This window comes from Eleutherodactylus coqui, chromosome 8, assembly GCF_035609145.1.
Source record: "Eleutherodactylus coqui strain aEleCoq1 chromosome 8, aEleCoq1.hap1, whole genome shotgun sequence".
Lineage (NCBI taxonomy): Eukaryota > Metazoa > Chordata > Amphibia > Anura > Eleutherodactylidae > Eleutherodactylus > Eleutherodactylus coqui.
This window is the reverse complement of record NC_089844.1, coordinates 116433327-116452650: the sequence shown is the minus strand read 5'-3', so window position 1 is coordinate 116452650 and position 19324 is coordinate 116433327. Positions and strand designations below refer to the sequence as shown.

General features: G+C 44.4%; 1 protein-coding gene across 2 annotated transcripts in view; it reads left to right on the top strand.

Annotated features, from left to right (window-relative positions):
- The window catches only part of CCP110 (centriolar coiled-coil protein 110), a 31848-nt gene that overhangs the window by 1040 nt on the left and 11484 nt on the right, over positions 1 to 19324 (top strand). Inside the window, exons 2-4 of one of the 2 annotated variants that reach the window (XM_066576260.1) lie at positions 2730 to 2882; positions 10741 to 10869; positions 16883 to 18458. In XM_066576260.1, coding sequence (XP_066432357.1) covers positions 2745 to 2882; positions 10741 to 10869; positions 16883 to 18458 — 1843 coding nt within the window. In that variant the 5' untranslated portion in view covers positions 2730 to 2744. Of the gene's footprint in view, positions 1 to 2729; positions 2883 to 8616; positions 8729 to 10740; positions 10870 to 16882; positions 18459 to 19324 lie in introns of those variants that run through there. The other variant, XM_066576261.1, reaches the window with a different exon arrangement.

Genomic DNA, 19324 nt, shown 5'->3' with positions numbered 1-19324 from the left:
GGATGAGAGGGGAGAAGCGCACTCGCGCGTGGGGATGAGAGGGGAGAAGCGCACTCGCGCGTGGGGATGAGAGGGGAGAAGCGCACTCGCGCGTGGGGATGAGAGGGGAGAAGCGCACTCGCGCGTGGGGATGAGAGGGGAGAAGCGCACTCGCGCGTGGGGATGAGAGGGGAGAAGCGCACTCGCGCGTGGGGATGAGAGGGGAGAAGCGCACTCGGGCGTGGGGATGAGAGGGGAGAAGCGCACTCGGGCGTGGGGATGAGAGGGGAGAAGCGCACTCGGGCGTGGGGATGAGAGGGGAGAAGCGCACTCGGGCGTGGGGATGAGAGGGGAGAAGCGCACTCGGGCGTGGGGATGAGAGGGGAGAAGCGCACTCGGGCGTGGGGATGAGAGGGGAGAAGCGCACTCGGGCGTGGGGATGAGAGCCATGAGATTTTTTTTTAAAATGTTTCCCTTATTGAAAATATGTACGTGAAAATCAGATGTTCAGCGCTGCGGTTTTTCTTGCACATAGCGCATCCGCAGTGAACAGCGCAATTTTGAAAAATGTTTTTATCTATGAAACTTTAATAAAACGCTGTTATCGCTACGGATTCACGGAAGTGCCGGAGTTTGGTTTCTATTGCGGTTTACCTACAGCTGTCTGTGCGTCCGGCGGGAAGTGTATCTGTGCGGTCAGCTGGCAATATTAGTTCACGGTTTACGGAACGGACAAAGATGGCCGATCGCTGCTATCTTTATCAGTACCATAGAAGCCTGACTATCGCTCAACATGAAGAGGATTTAGGACCCCCATTGCTTGGATCAGTGGGCGTCCCAGAGAAGGGCCCCCCAGCCATCAGTCATCCATCCCTATCCAGTGGATAGATACGTCGTTATGGTGGGACAATCCCAAGATGCTCCTTTGTTTTGATGGGTAGAATTGCGCTTGTAGGCGGTGTTCTTCTCCGCCGTAGTCTCACAGACCTTGTTAGCGTTGAATATGCGTATGTTATTGCTCCCTTCGTTATGTATTTGTAGGTTGCGATGTCTGTTGGTCCCAGTCGTGCCATTAACATGCATGTTCAGTCTGTCCGCCCCTATAGACTTTAAAGGGGTTTTCCAGGACTGCACTATGGATGACTGGTCCTGACGGTGGGTAATTGATTGGCAGGGTCCATGCCGGTCAGCTCATTGGAGTGTTCATGGGCCTTCCTCAGGCCCATGATGTCACTATAACATGACAGCTTGCCCGCACTCTGCAGTTGCATCCAGGAGGGACAGTTTGGTGACCGGAGAAACCCCCTTGTGTCAGGGGTTCCGTCCGGGAAGTAAGAAAGGGGGATGACCTGGCTGAACGGCTCCTTCTAAGGATGGAATGAGCAGCTCAGAGCGGACCCCATTGACTCGAATATATTTTTCCGCTCAGCTGCCCAGCTTTTTACCGGAAGGAAAAGTGCTACATGTAGCTCTTCTTCTTCCGGTATTTTCCGACCGGAGATTCCAACGCAGGAGTGAAACCACCTTTACCCAGTCTAACTACGTAACGCCCATTTAGACACAACAATGTTCGCTCAAAGCCATCTTTTGAGCGATAATCGTTGTGTCTAACTGCACTGACATCTTGCAGTTTTCATTAACCAGTCGCTCATCGTTGTCTTTCAGTGTGCTGAAATACAAGGATGAGCCTTATCAGGGATTCACAGCAGGATACAGCTGATATTATTGTTTCAGCTGTATCCCGCTCCCTGATGACAGGCTGGGTATGAAGAACACAGCTGTCCAGCTCTGTTCTCCATACCCCGCTCAGAGCCCTCGGCTGTATAACAGGCGGGCACTCCGGGCAGAAAAAATCTGGATGCAGAAGACCCCGCTTGTCTTCTGCATCCTTCGCTCAGAGCGCAAGGTGATCGCTCAACGATTGAGTGATTATCTAGCGCTGTAAATGACACAACGATTATTGCTCAAAAGTCGCTCAAAAGAAATCTTTTGAGTGATAATTGTTGTGTCCAAATGGGCCTTTAGATGCTGCGCTCACTATTGGCCACAACATCCAAGTGGTTAAATGTCCGAAATCAGAGTTCTCCTAATTCAGCTGCATCTACTACTCCGCCATATGATGCACATCACATGTGGCAAAGGAAATAATAAAGACCAGTTAGAGGTGCATTAAAAAAAAAAAAGCTTGTCATTACTGCCCAATGAAATGGGTTGAGAGGAGTCTTGTCTGCTTCTCTCAGCTGCACCGCCTTGTACTACATCAGTATGCCATAAACACAGCTGGGAAGTCTCTAGTAATGTATGTATTACCGGCTCCTAGGAACGAGGTCCTTGAGCGATGCAACCTGACAAACCCTGCTATTATACCTGAGGAACAGGCGAGCTGAACCCCCACATTAACAAGGCCTCCGTTCTATTGGGTACATTGTTCCTGCTGTGACCTGCGGTGTAACGACCCTTCATAGTGTCAGGAACTTGTCTGTGTTGTCCCCTGTCATTATGCTGCCGTTATGATGGATGATGTTGTCCATGGCCTGTGTTTGGCTCTGGGGTATGTTGTCTGTAGGGAGGCTCTGAATGTACACACAAAACTTGTGATACAACTTTTACCCAGTTTCGGAGAAGTAAACAGAATTCTGTAGGATCAGCCACACTTACGGAGAGCGATTCTCTGTTTTGCTTACGTGATTCCGAATCTCCAATGTCGCACTTTAACCATTTCATACTACTAACAATCGGCTCTCTTCCAGTCTTGTTACAGAACAATGGAGCCATATGAAGAATTTTACAAGAAGCAGTTTGCCGGATTACAAGGACAGGCGATAACGACAGAACCTGCGCCCGCTGGCCCAGAAAGGGTATCTGTCATTCAGTTTCATGGGGTTGCAGTCCTCTCTCCATTGGTAAGTGATTGTTTTATACCCTCATGAAATATTCATTAGTGTTATTTAGGATCATTTGGATTATGCTTTCATTGTCTCGCCTTGTGCCTGCAGGGCTGGGAGCTATTTGTGGCTTTGATCTGCATTCATTCTTATGCAAATCAAAGTATTGAGCAGTGTGTCAGCAAAAAGGTAATTGTTGGTCATGAAGATGGCATGTAGGTTTTTGTTTTTATCTGCTGTGGGGAAAACCCGGAACACTCCTGTAATCTGGCCAACATTTGGCTCATGTATATAGACACTTTTATAGATTCCCTGTTTGTATTTTTGGAAACAATACAGTTTGTTTTGTCTCTTTCACCCAACATCAGATGAAGTCCCATTTACACACAAAAATTATCGCTCTATATGCGTCAGAAACCGACAGTTTTGAGCAATCATTTTGCATTAACTACTCATGGGCTAATCAGCATAGCTTGATTTGTATGTATTTAGAGAACAGTGGGTGGTCTGTTCTCTAAATACATCACAATTGTTCTCCAGCGGGACAGCAGCTGAAAGAATGTTATCAGCGCTGCCCTTATCAGGAACGACAAATTTTAAGCTGAGCTGAACTCAGCGATGTACGAAAAGTGCCCGATGGGCACACATTTACACACAACGGCTATCGCTCAAAAGATGGGTTTTGAATGAAGTTTGAGCGATAATCATTGTGTGTAGAAGGACCTTAAGAGTCTGTAGTCTAGAGATGAGCGAACGTACTCGGTAAGGCCGATTTCGCAATCGAGCACCGCGATTTTCGAGTACTTCACTACTCGGGTGAAAAGTACTCGGGTGCGCTGTGGGTGAGCGGGGGGTTGCAGCGAGGAGTGGGGGGTAGAGGGAGAGAGAGAGGGCTCCCCCCTGTTCCCCGCTGCTACCCCCACTCCCCTCTGCAACCCCCCGCCCCACAGCGCACCCGAGTACTTTTCACCCGAGTAGTGAAGTACTCGAAAATCGCGGTGCTCGATTGCGAAATCGCCCTTACCGAGTACGTTCGCTCATCTCTACTGTAGTCCCATCAGTATTAGGATTGTGTCCATTTTTACTAAATTCAATGAGATTAGCCCACAGATATCTAATGTGGTAGGGCCGGACAAATCCAAGAAGCCATGTCTCCAAGTGTGCCAATCTTATATGAAGACAGCTATAATCCCACAAAAATGTCAATCCTACATATTTATTAATATGACAACCCCCCCCCCCAAATGAATGTCCAAGACAGGACTGCAGAAATTGTCATAAAAAATTGTTTATTGAAAATTACATATATAATAAGAAAAACACACAATGGAAATGCAGCATCAGTACATGGAGAACTAATCACCGCAGTTCCTAAAGAAATTCATATCAACCTACAACAGGCACAACCAAGCTCAATGCCAATGAAGTGTTACCACGTCACTGAGGGTCTGGAAATCCCTATCACCTAGTGTGCCTAGAAGCTTGGAGCTGGTGCCTAACTGTTTGACTTGCTTTCTATTGAAGACTATAAAAGTTTCTCTTGCCTTGCCACTTAAAAAAAAAGGCCACTTGGATTCTGAAGCCACTGTTTGGCTAGTAAAGACTGTAATATTTTGCCAATCCCTGGTCAGTTAGCGTATGGGGGGCTTCTACCCTGTGTTGGTAACACACCTCCTAAACTATCACTCGTTAGCCATTGCCCTCTTTGATCCTATACCTCCAGCAGTTGAATAGAAAAGACCCAAATGCCTCTCACTTCTCATCACCTGGATTCGGTCGTTAATCTGCATATTTTCTCTAATTCCGGTGAGGACGCACAAATATTTCTTGAAGAATTCTACTAATGTTTAATAGCTGGTGACATTCCTCGCTAAGATTATGGTGTTTGATATTGTTCTCCCATGTACAGCCTACAGGTAGGTAGGTAAGACGTTTCTAGGTACACATGTATAACACTACACTGCGGGCCGGATTTATGAACTCCCTTGTGCCAGAATTCTGGAATGAAAGTCATTATTTAGTGCATATGAGGTTTTGCATGAAAGTTTGTGATTTTTGCTGTTGTACGTTTTTCTTGCCGCTTGTCGATTGAAAAGCGAGTGTGGTTTGTGTAGGTTTCAGGTTGAAGCGTACCAAAATCCGAGGCATATTTTATGCTTCAGATTTTTGTGCGGATCTTGGCAGACTAGATCAGCTTTACCAATGATTTTTTTTTTTCCTCCCTGTAACGGGGGCTCCTATGGATGCCCCACCTACAGTGGAAAAGTGTGAAATAAAAAAAAAAAATGTGGATGACCCCCAGAGGTCTTATACGACGGCATGGGGGACATAGATGTTAAAAAATAAATACAAATAGTTAGAAAAATAAGTAAAAAAAAAAAAAAAAACACCTGCCTACAGGGAGTATATAGGCAACTTCCCTGAGGTGAATGTTTTGTGCGCTATAACCTGTAAGGAAGTGTTTGCCCCTCCTTTTTTTTCCCATAAGGATTTATCTTCCAACGGGACTGGGAGCACCCCTGATCCCATCCCTATTTTCACAGTGAAGTCAGAAGTGAGCTCACTAGGCGACTACCAGACAGACGGATTGGCCATGCAGGTGGTGATGGTGAACGTTTTCCTCCGCCTCTATGTTCCTCGGACTTCATTATATATATATTTATTTTGTCCTGGGGGAGTGTTGGGGTCCAAATGCCCCCCTTACCACTCACCATGCATGATCTGCGAGGACGTATCATAGAAGCCATTGCATCAGTCTATCGTGAGACTCTACATCAGGTGTGTCAAACGCATTTTCACCGAGGGCTACATTAGGCTTATGGTGACCTGCAAAGGGCCGATTGTAAGACAGTCTAGTAAGGGCTTGTTCACACAGGCGTATTTGCGTACATAATATGCAGTGAATAGAAGCCATTGATTTCAAGGAGTTCATTCACATGATTTATATTGTCACACAGCATGACCTATTTTGTTGCGTACTACGCACCGCAATAGGCCATTGAAGTGAATGGGCAGTGCAAATACGTGGTGAATGCGCAGGAAACCTATGTATTCACTACATATTTGCGCACCATTTCAGTGGGCCCATCTCCATTCTTTTTTGCATGCCCAAATACGAATATATAAGAGATTTTCGATTGCGCGAACACGCAGCGTATTTGTGCGACCGAAATATGATTAAACCCGTGTGAAAGCCTTAATAGTGACCCCCCTATAGTGGTCACATTAGTAAGTGTCCCATATAGTCGCCTCAGTAGTAATGGTGACTCTCATAGTGGCCCCAGTAATAATATTGACCCCCATAGTGGCTTCTGTAGTAACAGGGTACCCCACAGTGGCCCCAGTAGGAATGGCGACCCCCATAGTAATATTAACTCCCCACAGTAGTCACAGTAATAACAGCTCCCCTATCCATATACTTACCTTCTCTTTGCAATCAGCGCCACTCTTCCTCTTCTTGGCACTGATCCTGAGTGCACACTGATGTCAGTGTGTGATCCCGGAACACTTCCTCCCTTGTCCTCTGCGGAACTAAGGAGGAGAGGACTTGGGAGAGGAGGATCCTGGGTGCACACTGATGCTAGTGGTGAGCGGCCGTCGGCACGTGTGCCATAGGTTCACGGGCCACATAAAATGAGGCAGCGGGTCTTGTGTTTGACACGTATGCTCTAAAACATGAACGGCGGGAACTTAATTACAAGCTTGATGTGTGTTAAGTGACAAAGGGAGCTCACATTGATCACCTCTGATGTGGACAACATTTTTGATGTTGTGCAACACAACTTTTTGAGTTTCTGTTTCAATTGATATCAAATGTAGGTGTAATTAAACATGAGTTATGTTGTATTAACCCTGTATATGGGATTGGGCTGCTATGCCAGGGCCTGCCACTAGAGAATGTACAGCGCTGTGCGTGGTATGCACTGAAGGAACCCTGGCACTCACCTGAGCGCCTCAGCCTTTTCTATCAACTAATTCACAGGGGGGCAGCAGCAGACCCCCATCACTGTAATATTGATGACCTATCATGAGGACAGGTCATCGATATCTTGGTCTTGCAACCCCTTTGTTTTATCCAAGTAGTCATCATCTGTCTACAAGTGTTCCATTCCCTTATAAAGTGATTTCTTGGCTGTTGTGTCTGTGGATATTACTGTACAGGTCAGCTGTACGGCCCATGTAGTGACTTGACTACATTTATGTAGAGACCTGGTATTTACAACCCGCAGCCATGCAGTTAGGGATAATCTCGCCTTTTCACCTGTCAATTGTACCATTTAGTCTACTATGTAATTATGCAAAGTACTCCGGTAAAGTTCTCTCCTGTTGTAAAGAAGGAGTAATGTTATCTTTATTTCTCCCTAACGATGATGTCCCAAGATTTAGCCTTCTCACCTGCCACACAATAGGAAGTAACTGCCTGGTGGGGGTCTGACCGCTGGGACCACCACTGATCACATGATCGGCAGTCAGTGTTGCCCCATATGAATGGAGCTTCAGCCATTCATCTCCATGTATCCGCAGAGGAGAGGCGTAGTACAGCAATGCTCAGCTGCTCATCATTTGTATGGGGGACATGGGAATGCTGTGCTTGTAATAAGCAGAGTTGGACAACAGTATTTTTTTAACTTTAAATGTTGCTTTTCCATCTAAGATCCTATTCACAACACTTATTTGTTACTTCTGTTTAATGGGTGTGATGGGAAAGCTCCCGACCTACACACTACATGTAGCCGCAGGCTCCAGAAGTCAGGCTGAGGCCAAAATAAGTGTCCTTTTAGCCTGTATCCTGCTGGTGTTCCACAAAAGCAAAGTAAAGGACTAGCGTAGTAGACCATCCGTAGAGGCCAATGTATAAAATATATATACATGAAGTGTGCTTCTATTAACATGATACACATTCATATACAACTGAGTATATGGGGAGATCAGGAGAGCGAGCTACTGGCTGACCCACCGACTGCTGTCCCATATGTTGATATGACATATATGAGGTCTCCTATAGATATAGTCTTACATGGCAGTGCTCCTGCCTCAGGAAGGTCACCCACACAGTTTCCTGCAGCCCAGCAGGTTAATGCAAGCTCCCGCTGCTACCGTATATAGCTGGTGATCCCGATGATTTCATTATGGAGGATTTGCTATTTGTGGGATGTACATTTTTTTTAAATGTCTCCAAATAGAAGTTGACTTTGAAGACGGAGGGATAAATCTTCTGCCTAGTTGCTGTACATTCTCCTTGTTCTTCAGTCACATTATTCCCAAATAGTTGAGAACCGCTCTGCTCCTGCCGTCATTGTATCTCCGGTCCTGAGAGCCTCCAGGAACCTTCCCATACATATGCGTGCCCGATAATAGCAACTTTACAAATTGCATCCATTGTGACTCCTTTTCTCAGGTCGGTCACCTTCTCTTGTGACATGTTACCCTGTGCTGGTAGGAAATGTCTGATTCTCACCCTTTGGGGGTTATTGCTGGGTAGTGTGACTTTGTATAGCTGGATCTGTTCTGCGGAGTTGTATGATGGGTGATTTCTATCCACTACTACATTCTAGTGTACATCTACTCCAGCTCCTGAGTAATGGTTATCTGAGAATGTCCTCTGAACAATGAGGAGATGGGCTAATTCCGCCTTTGGCATTGTATACCCGTCTGTTGGGTTCCAGCCCAGCCGTCCTTGGCGATTGTACACAAGCTGTCAGGCGTCGTTGTGGATTTCCTGATGTGATTGCCTTGTGCTAGTAGACTTGCTGCACTCGGTCCTGAGCAGTACTGCTTACCTCTGTGAGATCCACATCGTTACATTGTATCGAATGAAGCCCATAGAGATATTACTGGTAGCCTTATAGGCCATTGTTGGATAGGTAAGTGATGTCTGTATGGTCACCTCTCTCATAGGACGCTCCCTACCCTTTTCTCATCTGTCTCTTTGTAGATTCACCAATTGGAAGGTTGATTTGTTTAGTACATCATGTATTATCTCAGAAGGTGTGTATTAGGAAATAAATGAGTTGTCCCTTATAATCTAATGTTGGGGTGTTCATGACATATTGGGATTATAACGTGTTTATGACTGGTGATTTGTAACTTCATTTACTCTGAATGAAAATGTCTAATATTTCTGGCGGTGTGACTGGAAACTTACTGATAGTGGCTGACTGCTGTGGGTTTCCATTTACATTTTTAACCACTTTTAGGACATGGCCCCCTTTTTTTTTTTTTTTTTCTTTCATTTTCATTTTTTTCCCCTCCCTACTTAAAAAAAAAAATCATAGCTCTCTTATTTATCTCTCCATGTAGATGTCTGAGGGCTTATTATTTTATTTTATTTTTTTTTTGTAGGAAGAGTTGTATTTTTAAGGCAGGATTCACACGGGGAGGATTTGCCGCGGAAATTCCATCCACAATTTCTCCTCGGCAAATCCACCTGCGGCCGCTAATCCCGGGATTAGCCAGCCATGTGGACGAGATTTCTCAGAAATCTCATCCACACAGGAGGGCGAATCCGTCATGGCAAAGCCGGCAGAAGCCAGCGCTACGGTGCGGATTTGCCGGCCGCAGCATGTCCGTTTTGTTTTTTTCTTTTTTATTCTGCTGCAGCCGCACTCTCCTCCGCAGGAGCGCTGGCCGCAGCAGAAGAGCGAGTGGCCAGGCCACTTTAAAAGGCGCGGCTGAGTGCCGCGGGTTTTGAAGCAGCGCTTTTCCCGGCGGAAATCTCGCTGTTTTTCGCTGCGGCCTAACCTCGAGATTTCTGCTGGGAATCCGGCGTGTGAGAACCCAGCCTTAATGGTACCATTTAATGTACCCTGTAATGTACTGACGAGGTTCACTGTGCGTGGTATATAATGCATTTCTTTTAAAATGTTTTGTTTGGGCTTTTTTATTATAAATATAGTAAAAGGGGTTGTTGTTTTTTTTTCTTATTACCTTTTTATTTTTTAATAATTAATAAAACTTCTTTTTTTTACTTTTTTTTAGTCCCTGTAAGACATGAACTTGTAATAGTTTGATCGCTCCTGTAGTGTGATGTAATGCCATACTATTACTTTATACTACTATCTGACAGGCAATCTAGGCACAGGGCTTTCAAAAGGCTCTCGGTTGCAATGGCAACCTCACGGCACCCCACAATCTCTTCACAGGGGCCCATTCGGAACTCCTGGACATCAATCTGTGGCGCTGTTGATCAGAGCTGTTGTGGAAACATGTCAGCTGTAAGAAACAGCGGGCAACTACATTGTATGAAACCATGATTAATGCGCCATCCACCTCCATACAAACCCGGAATCTCCAGGACATAAAAGTACGTCCTGTAGCGTTAAGGGGTTAAAACTCTTATTGCTGGGCTACTAAAGAAATGACATTGAGTCCTCATATACTCTGCCTAACGTCTACAGCAATTTTACCCTTGGCTGATATAGGTGGCTACAATTATTTATTGCACTCTTTTGTATCGCATTCATATCTCACGTTTTAGAAGAGTCCTGCTCATCATAAACTGTTGGGGTGCGTTCACACATGGTGGATTTTTTGTAGTGCATGATTAAGATCTGCCACCAATTTTTTTCCCCATCCTTCAATTGAAGAGATGAAATCCGCGCCATATCTGCACCTAGATGCACACCGTTGGTACAGATTTGCCACATGTGAATGCACCCTGAAGAGGAAAAAGCTTATTAAAGAGATTACTCACCCAGGTGTTAACCAGTGTCAGGAGCGTGAAGTTTCGCTAATGCTATAATATTCCTGACATCACTAGTGCATAATGGTGTCTGCAGCTGGGAAGTTGCATGTGGGGGTCCCAGCGCCTGGCCCACCAATTGGGCATTCTTCAAACCGTCATCCCAGATAATTCATGAAAACCTTTCTTTTGCAGCTCACAGTGAAGAAGAGAGAAGAGATGCAGCAATACCGACAGAAGGCCATTGAGCTGAATGAGAAGAGGCTGAACAGCAAGAAGAGATCCTTACTGCACCGAGTACAGGAGATACTGGACACTGTTCAGGTAATGCGGGAGACGTATAGGCATTGTGTCCTGTCGGTTGAATACCAGGGGCCCCGTAACCTGTTTGGTGGGACACGTGTCTGACGTCCATTACTATCGGCAGAGAATAGACTATACCATTCTACTGCGCAAATTGTGGACACTACGCTGATGTAAGAGCAAAGTTGTGAAATTCATGTATATAAGAAGATTCTTTTACTTTTTTTACTTTTTACCATTATTTATTTATTTAGTTCTAAAATAGGAAGTGGACAACCCGTTTAAGCGTTCCTTAACCCCTGCCACTGGTATGACATTAGCTCTCAGTTAGAACATCTCACAGATGCCCTAACTAGCAGCACTCCATCTGCTGATGGGTCCCTTTTTAAGAGAATGACACGATGTGGGACTTCATGTTACTCGTCTTTCATTCTGATTGGTTATCTCTTGTATCATTATTGTAAATATAAGAAACATATATATTGAGTAGAATATTATTATTTATTGTTTACGTGGAATTGAAAAAGTGATGTTTCCTGATTTAGGCGGTCTTAGTAATGAGAAACAAACAAACAAAAACCCTGTACTATGCATGACTGCCAGCGAGCAGCAGTGGTCATCCGCTATACAGGTTAGTGCCGTAGGCAGGGTCACCGGCTGGGCTCGCAGCTGGAATCCGACTTGGTTGTGTGAGGTTGGCCTTACACTGTGATTTTTTTTAATTTATTTATTTATTTATTTATTTCCACATGTGAAGAAAGGCTGTTTTGACTAATTTTAATTGCCACAATTTAACGTTCGGGATCTGTTAATTCCCAGAATGACTCGTAAACGGCGCACGTCTCCTGAAGTAGGGGAAACCCACTGCACTCTAATGAACTTTAAGGAATAATACAAAAATATAACGATGAGCATATAAGTCACTGATCAGTGCTTTAGCTAATGGAGAAAAGCGTTCTTATTCCTCCACTGTTGATTATGGAGTATGACATTTGGGGCAGATTTTACTAATGCTGTCTAAAAGTTAAACAGCGCAAACTAAGCCAGTCCTAAAATGCAGCGGATTCATTACAGTGTATGGCAAATCTGTTGCATTTTATGACTGTCTGGTTTAAGTTTATGCCACCTATTAGTTGGCTTAGTTTTCGCCAAAAATTGCACTAAAACTTTGGTGCAGTTTTTGGTACAGTTTAGGCCACGCTCATTTTTTGCAGGAGTTGGAAAATTTTTTTAAAAACATACTAAATGTGGTGCAAAGCATATAAGACTTTTTTTGGGTGCAATTTGCACCAGAAACACTAGTATTTTGAATAGTAAATCTGCCCCATAATGTTAGTTTTACAGGATTCGTTAGTGACTTTCCTTCTGAAATGCCTTTAAATAAATTAAGAACCGGACGGAAACTTTCCCTTGGCAGTCATGTATCCTACACTTTCTGATACTGTCAGCACTGATTTGACAAGGGGGATGGTAGAACCCAGTTGTTAATTTATTCATAGGTTTCCAGGAGGAATGACAGGGATGGGAGAACACAGAAATCTAAGAAAAGAGGCTCCAATTTGGCGTTTTTCCATTTTAATTGATTTTCAATAAAGTTACACATAGAACATAATGTCTCAGCACCAAACGCATTAAAGGCGAAAATAAGTGCAGAGATTGCATAATCTGACAGAACAAAACCGAGTCAGCAAATAAAAGTCCCTCGATGTAAAGTGCATCTCGTGAAACGTGAATGGCAATACGTTGTTTCCACACGGACCTATTAGGAGAGCTGACCGTAGCGATTACCACTTGGATGGGGGACACTGCTGTGCACTGAACAAGCCAGGACTAGAATAAAGGGTCACTGCTCCTCCTGACCCCCTTCCCTAAACAGATCAACTCTTGTACAAAGGAGCAAGTTTTCCAGGAATCCATTTCAGCGTGAATCAACATTTAGAATGGGAAAATCCAGTGATCTGAGCGACTTCCATCAAGGCCTGGTCATCGGAGATAGACTAGCCGGGCCCAGATTTCATACACTGCCTCCTTGTGGGGTTTTCTCATGCAGCGGTGTACAGAGAATGTGTGATCAAGGAAAAAAATGTCCTGTAGATGTAAACAACTCATCGCCAAAAGAGGTCAGAGGAGGATGTCAAGAATCTGATGAACAGGGGGTGCGCAGTCAAGCACATCACTACTGAATACAATGCTGGTGCTCCAACTAATGTGTCCAAACGCCCAACTTATTGCTCCTTAACGTGGATGGGCTATAACTGACGACCAGTTCCAGCGCCATTGCTATCTAAGAGAAACAGAAAGACAACACTCCAGGGGGCAGAAGAGCACAAAAATTGGATCACTGAGTAGTGGAAGAACATCCCCCAGTCAGATGACTCCAGATTTTTGTTGCACCATGCTGATGGGAAGTCAGAATTCGGCACAAGCAGCATGAATTGATGAACCCTTCCTGTCAGGTGTCAGCAGGTCAGGCTGGTGGAGTAACGGTTTGGGGAATGTTTTCTTGGCACACCCTGGTCCTCTGATACCTGTGATGGATGCCACGATAAATTACTGCAATTCTGAAGGCCAAGGGATGTGACCGTGCCATGGATAATGTATTACAGATGAGTAGGCCCATGTATGTGTAAGCACATTTCTGCAGTGTCAGCACTTCCTGCTTTTTCTTATGTGTCCAGAATCGCTGTTCTGATGACAGTTTGTATATTGGGTACTTGTAATGGTTTATTTCAAAGTGCTTTAGTTTGTTTCCACAGAGAGCGGTTAGCTCACAGTCCTATATAAATATACACGTACACACCAGTAACCGCAAGATCCCTCGGGTCTTCCATGTTGTTTTTGTGTTTTTATACACCGCAGACAACTAACCCTTTGTGATTTGTAGATGGTGACGACAGCCATTTTTAACTTTATCAACAAATGCAAAACCCTAGACATGCTTCGTACTTTTTTTTTTTTTTTTACTCACTATATGAACTTTATGTCATGGTTTATTGTATACGCCACCCCAAATAATGAAAAAACTTACTAATCCCGTATATACATAAATAATTTGTTCCCCTACAGACATAGAATGCATATCCATCAGTCAGTTTCCGTCTGATCCATTCTTTGTCTACATTTTCTATAAGTCCCATCACCCCTTGCAGCAGTATGCATAGTATTGCCTGTCTTTGGGCACCTGTTTGAGGGAATCCCTTATGGTTCCTTCCTGTTTGGGCACTGATGTGTACCTGCACTTCGTTGCCCAGCAAGAGAATTTTATAATTTTTTTTTTTAATTTTTTTTTTTACCTTGGCTCCTATCTAGTAGATGCCCAGTTCTAAGATTGTCCCAGGAAACAGAAGCAGGTGTGAGAATCTTACCACAAATGTCTAACTGCAGCTGCCCAAACACCTCTTCTAGATGGCATTATACCTACTAATGCAAATGGGAAGATGGAACAATGTCTCTGCAGCGCCACCTATTGGAAGGCAGCAGTCCTGTAAATCTGTGTCAGACCTTTATCAAGCCTTGTAACAATGACTGGGAATCTAAGCCAAAACCAGAGTCTTCTCCAGAGGGAGAATAAACCATACACAGACAGCTGTTTCGGGGTGTTTGCACCTCATCAGTGCGCACTAGGTTTCTGGCTTGGCTAGAGAGAGGCCTATGATGTGTGTCGGGAAAGGTATGGCTTCTCCTTAGGGGGATAACCTAGTGAGGAGATTTATTCCCAGTTATTGTTACAAGGCTTGTTAAGAGGTCTGACATTGACTTGCAGGAATGCTGCTTTCCAATAGGTTGATGCTGCCATCTTCCATTTGCATAAATTTCCCAGAGGAGCATGGATGGCCTTTAAGTCTCCTCACTTGGTGCTCTCCCTAAGGAGAAATGATCTCCTTCCTGACCTATTAATGCAGTGATGCAACCTCGTTTCCATGGCGGAGCCCCTTTTTTACAATGCTTCTAGGCAACCCCTGGAATACTTGGTGTAGTGGAGATGAATGTTCTTTGATTCTTGCCCAGCCCTGTTTTCTGGCCCTTATTGAACGGTTTTGTTGAGAGCTGAGGAGGTTAATATGAATTTATCCCTCCTGTAAGTGACAAGTCTTTTTGCTGCAGTCTTATGGGAGATTCTTAAAGGAACCCTGTGTGGAAAACACTATACTAAGAAACGTTAGGGTTATTTGCATCTTGGACATTTATTGAATATCTACAAGAGGTGTCATAAATGTCTTATAGCTGTGGGTCCCAGTATCTGCACCTATATCCAAAACAAGGTTCCCTCAACCCTAGTCCCCCACCTAGTTCTGTAACCTTCTGCTGCTGCATCCCGGCGGGGACTGAATGGTTAAGTGGCCCGTGGCTTTCCTCATTTACTTCTATGGGAGTTTTGGAAACTGCTAGTTTTTCAGTGATTGCCATAGAAGTAAATAGAGAGGGCCAGACATGTGATCGGCAACCTCCCTATTCTCCACTTGGATGTGGGGGCTAGATGCTGTCTCGGGACGTTGCTTCTGAAGATATACGTTGGTCCCACTTCTGTGTGTGATCTGTTCTGACTGTGCCATAAATGTCTAATATAGGGGTACACTTTTAACTAAAAATTCTAAACTAAGTATTTATTGATTTTAATTAAAATCTGTACAAGCTTACATCCTAATTTACCAGTGTTTTGTTCTAACGACAAACCCTGCACTAACGAGCTTCACTCCGCTACTGACATCCGTGTGTGCCCAAAGCTGACTAGCTGGTTAGTGAACCATAGCGCATTCAGCCACTGATTAGATGTGATCTCCCTGGCGTATAAACCTGCATTGATTGACTTTATAATCACACTGAGACAATAGTGAGGACTCGGCGGTTTTCTGCTGTTTACTATGTATTGCCTGGTTACCATCACATGGCTTGGGAATACACAGTCCATAGACAGGGCATAATAAAACCACAAACACTCATGGCCCCCTGCAGCCAAGTTACTATTCATACTGAGCTAATATCCTGCCTTGTCAGCTTCAGATCAGCGTAGAACCACAGCTGACCATCGGCGCGGCTCCAATATCGGTAGGTATTAGTTCTTCATTGTTTTTTTTCCTTCATTATACTTTGTAGCATTTGATAAACAATTACACTGAACTGTATCGCTATGGTATGATGCTTAGAGGATCAGTTCATCTTTTTCTATCTGTTCGACTGTCGGTCTATGGGTAGTCTGTCGGTCTGTATATCCCTTCAAGCTCTTTATATATTCAGCCAATATCTTAAAGCGGCGGTATTCAGTTGATTGGACGTGAGCTGCAATAGAGATGGTCTGTGGACAAAAGTAGAAAATAGAGAAAACTTGATGATCTCATGAAGATGCCAGTCCGGTGGTGAAATACGTCATCCCCTTAATAAATGGAATTTGCTTTCTACTATACTCGCTGTGCACCATCAGTAGCGCCGATTTATCTTCCTTTTCTGCGGCCTGTGACATGAACACGAGTGGCTCTATCTGTTTTTCTAATGTCATACAACCCCTTTAAGTTGGGCACATGACCCACTTTTGATTTAAAATGAGAAGGGAATATGTCAGCGGACTTTTATCTGTAGCTGAAGCACACTTAACATGTGGAGTTATCCAGGCTAAGGAAGCACATGTGGTTACTGTCATTACTGCTTTGGCATTCTAGTGCTAGCGCCACATGTGCCACTTTGCCAATCGCCTTCATTTTTATACCCAATGCACTACTGAGGACAATAATTGGCTGGTAAGTCGTGTTGGAGACGCAACATCGCTGCAGAGCCAGATAAGCAAAGCCTGGTGGAGAAGGCAAGAACGTCGGTGGTTAAGCAATGGGTCATTTGTTTGACATTCTCCCCTTGCCTAGATTTTGGATGATCGACGCCCACCTCCCCTTCCCCACAGTGTCCTAAAGGTGTTTAAATGGTTCCTGTGTTAATTCGCCCTCTGTACATGAAATACATAGTCTGAATTATTAGATGCTGTATATATTACTTGTATATGTAGGGCTATTCCGTGCAGCAAAGTAATTTTTCTTTTTTTATGCAGGTGAAGACCGTTCCGACGATCGAGTCCAATGCAGAGAACGAAACTGCAAATCAAACCCCTCACCCCAAAAACATGAATGGCTTTGCAATTCTTCCTAATGCACTTCACTTTCCTGTGTTCTCTTCCCAAAATGGCCCAGCAAAGTTTGAGAAATCAGTGGAAGACCTGATTTCCAAAAAGGAGCTAAAACCTACAGAGAAGATCCCTACGAAGGTATGTAAAGACTGTGTGCCTGTGACCCAGAACAAGAGCCCTGTTGCTAACACCGACTCAACGGAGAGCACTGACAGCTCCATTCCAGAAACCTCACTGGGTGATATACCACCTACTTCTAAGGATGCTCCAGATCCATATGTAATGAGCTTACAGAACCTCTTGAAGAAGTCCCGTGAGTACATTGAGCAAAGTAAAAGAAACATGAAAGGCAGCTCAAAGGGAAGTTCGACTGAAAGTCATTCGGACAAGGAAAATGATACCATTAAAATTAGTGAGTCCATAAAAGAAAAGACCAGACTTGCACACAGAAGCAGAAGCTGCAGCCCATTAATGGTTGACAAGCCAACCCTTAATAAGTCCAATACCTTGTTACAAGCTGCCTTATCTCAAGGGCAGAACTCAAGCGCTCTGCCAACCTTCTCTAAAGTAGACATCCCTTCAAGAACAGAAACCTCTTCCGGTGCTGATGAGTCCGATGAAGAACTTCTTCGATGTGGATATATGCTCGAGTATGAAAGTAACATGATTCGAAGCCTTACTGGTTCTTATGCCAAACTACCAAGCCCTGAGCCAAGTTTAAGCCCCAAAATGCACAGGCGGAGACCCCGGCCTCTATCAGCAGGAAATATTGTAATAAACCTCCCCGTTAATGCCTATGATTTAAGCCCCAAAGAGAAGGGTAAAATGATGGGCTTGATGCACCTCGAAACAAATGCAAAAACATCAATTTCTGAATTTGTGCCAAAAGATATCGATAAAGTAATTGTTTCTTCCATGAAAAGACATTCCTTCAGTGAAAAAATAGACTTTGTACCTAATTTGAACAGATACTCAAGAAGTAATCTCGTTGGTTCAAAGACGGACCCTGACAATAGAGTTAGTAACTCAAGAACTGTAGCTGATGGCCATTACCCTCCAATGTGCAAAGGAGTCCAATGTTCAAGTCCTTGCTCTGCAACCACACTGGAGGGGAACGCCTCAAGCCAGCATGTTGACCATCTGACCAGAACATCAGAAAATATACATAAGCCATATGTCCCTTTGGAGGTGGGAAAGCGTAATTCACCTGCGGAACTTAATAAGTCTTATGATGTAGAAACCCCATCTCCTATCTTAATGCAAAGTCAGAGTACAAATCAAGCCTCAGATACACCCAGCTTGTCCTCCGTCAGGGGTCAGCATATTGAGGACCCCCTTGATGTTCAGGTTAAGCGCCGACTTGACTTGGATCTGGAAAGTACTCTGAGTGAACATTTGTCAGTGCCAAGTGAAGAAGAGAAGAGGTGGCTCCATGAGAGAAGAAGTCCTAGTGGATCCCTCAATGCATCCAAGAGTGAGATGTTATTGAATAGTACATTAGGTAGGAATCGATTTATTACCTTTCCATATATGTGTTCTGTTATAGTTATGTAGACTTTTTAACAAGTCAAGAGGACTGTCTAATACTTGCTGTGCCAAATCCAACTTGTTCCTACTTCACCGATGTAGGGTGTTACAGAAATGGCCGAGCGCGGCAGCCTTACGCCGCTTCCGTAACACACTGAATGTATGTTACGGAAACGGTGTAGCACAGCGCAATGCTCTTTTTCCATAACATGGTAGTTATGCAAACTTTCCCATTCACTTCCAATGGGAGCTACAGAAACTGCATTGGGTTGCCATGCTTGGCTGTTTTCGTAACGCCCAACGAGGTGGTCAGGAAACCCGCTGCACGATTCTTAGCTTAGCCAGGAAATGCTGAGATGGGCACACCTCTTTAAGTTTCAGAGCCACAAGATTTGTAACTGCCCATGCCCCTCTGGCTTTGCTTGGATCTCCATAAAGAGCTGAGAATGCAATATGGGGACTTGTATATTTTCTATGCATTCGTACACCACATGCTCAACTCTCTGAGGAAAGGTGAATCAAAGCCAAAGAGGCACAGCACGTAGCTGACTGCTTCTTCTTTTTTGACTTAATGATTAGTGGGAGTGACGGTACTCGGGACCCCCACTGATCTAAACATCTGACATGTCCCTCTAACACGTCAAAAGCTTTATAAAACATGTACCCGTCATGTCAGCAAGGCCAGTTGCATAGCTTTGCAGCACTCACCCTGCTGACACTGTCACCGCATTCTTCTCTTTCCTTGCTCCCATTTACCTGTATGGGCTATCCTTAGCTCAGGGCGCTTTGGATGTGTGAAGTCTGCAGTTCGCATCGGTTATTGTCAATCACATCTGGCAA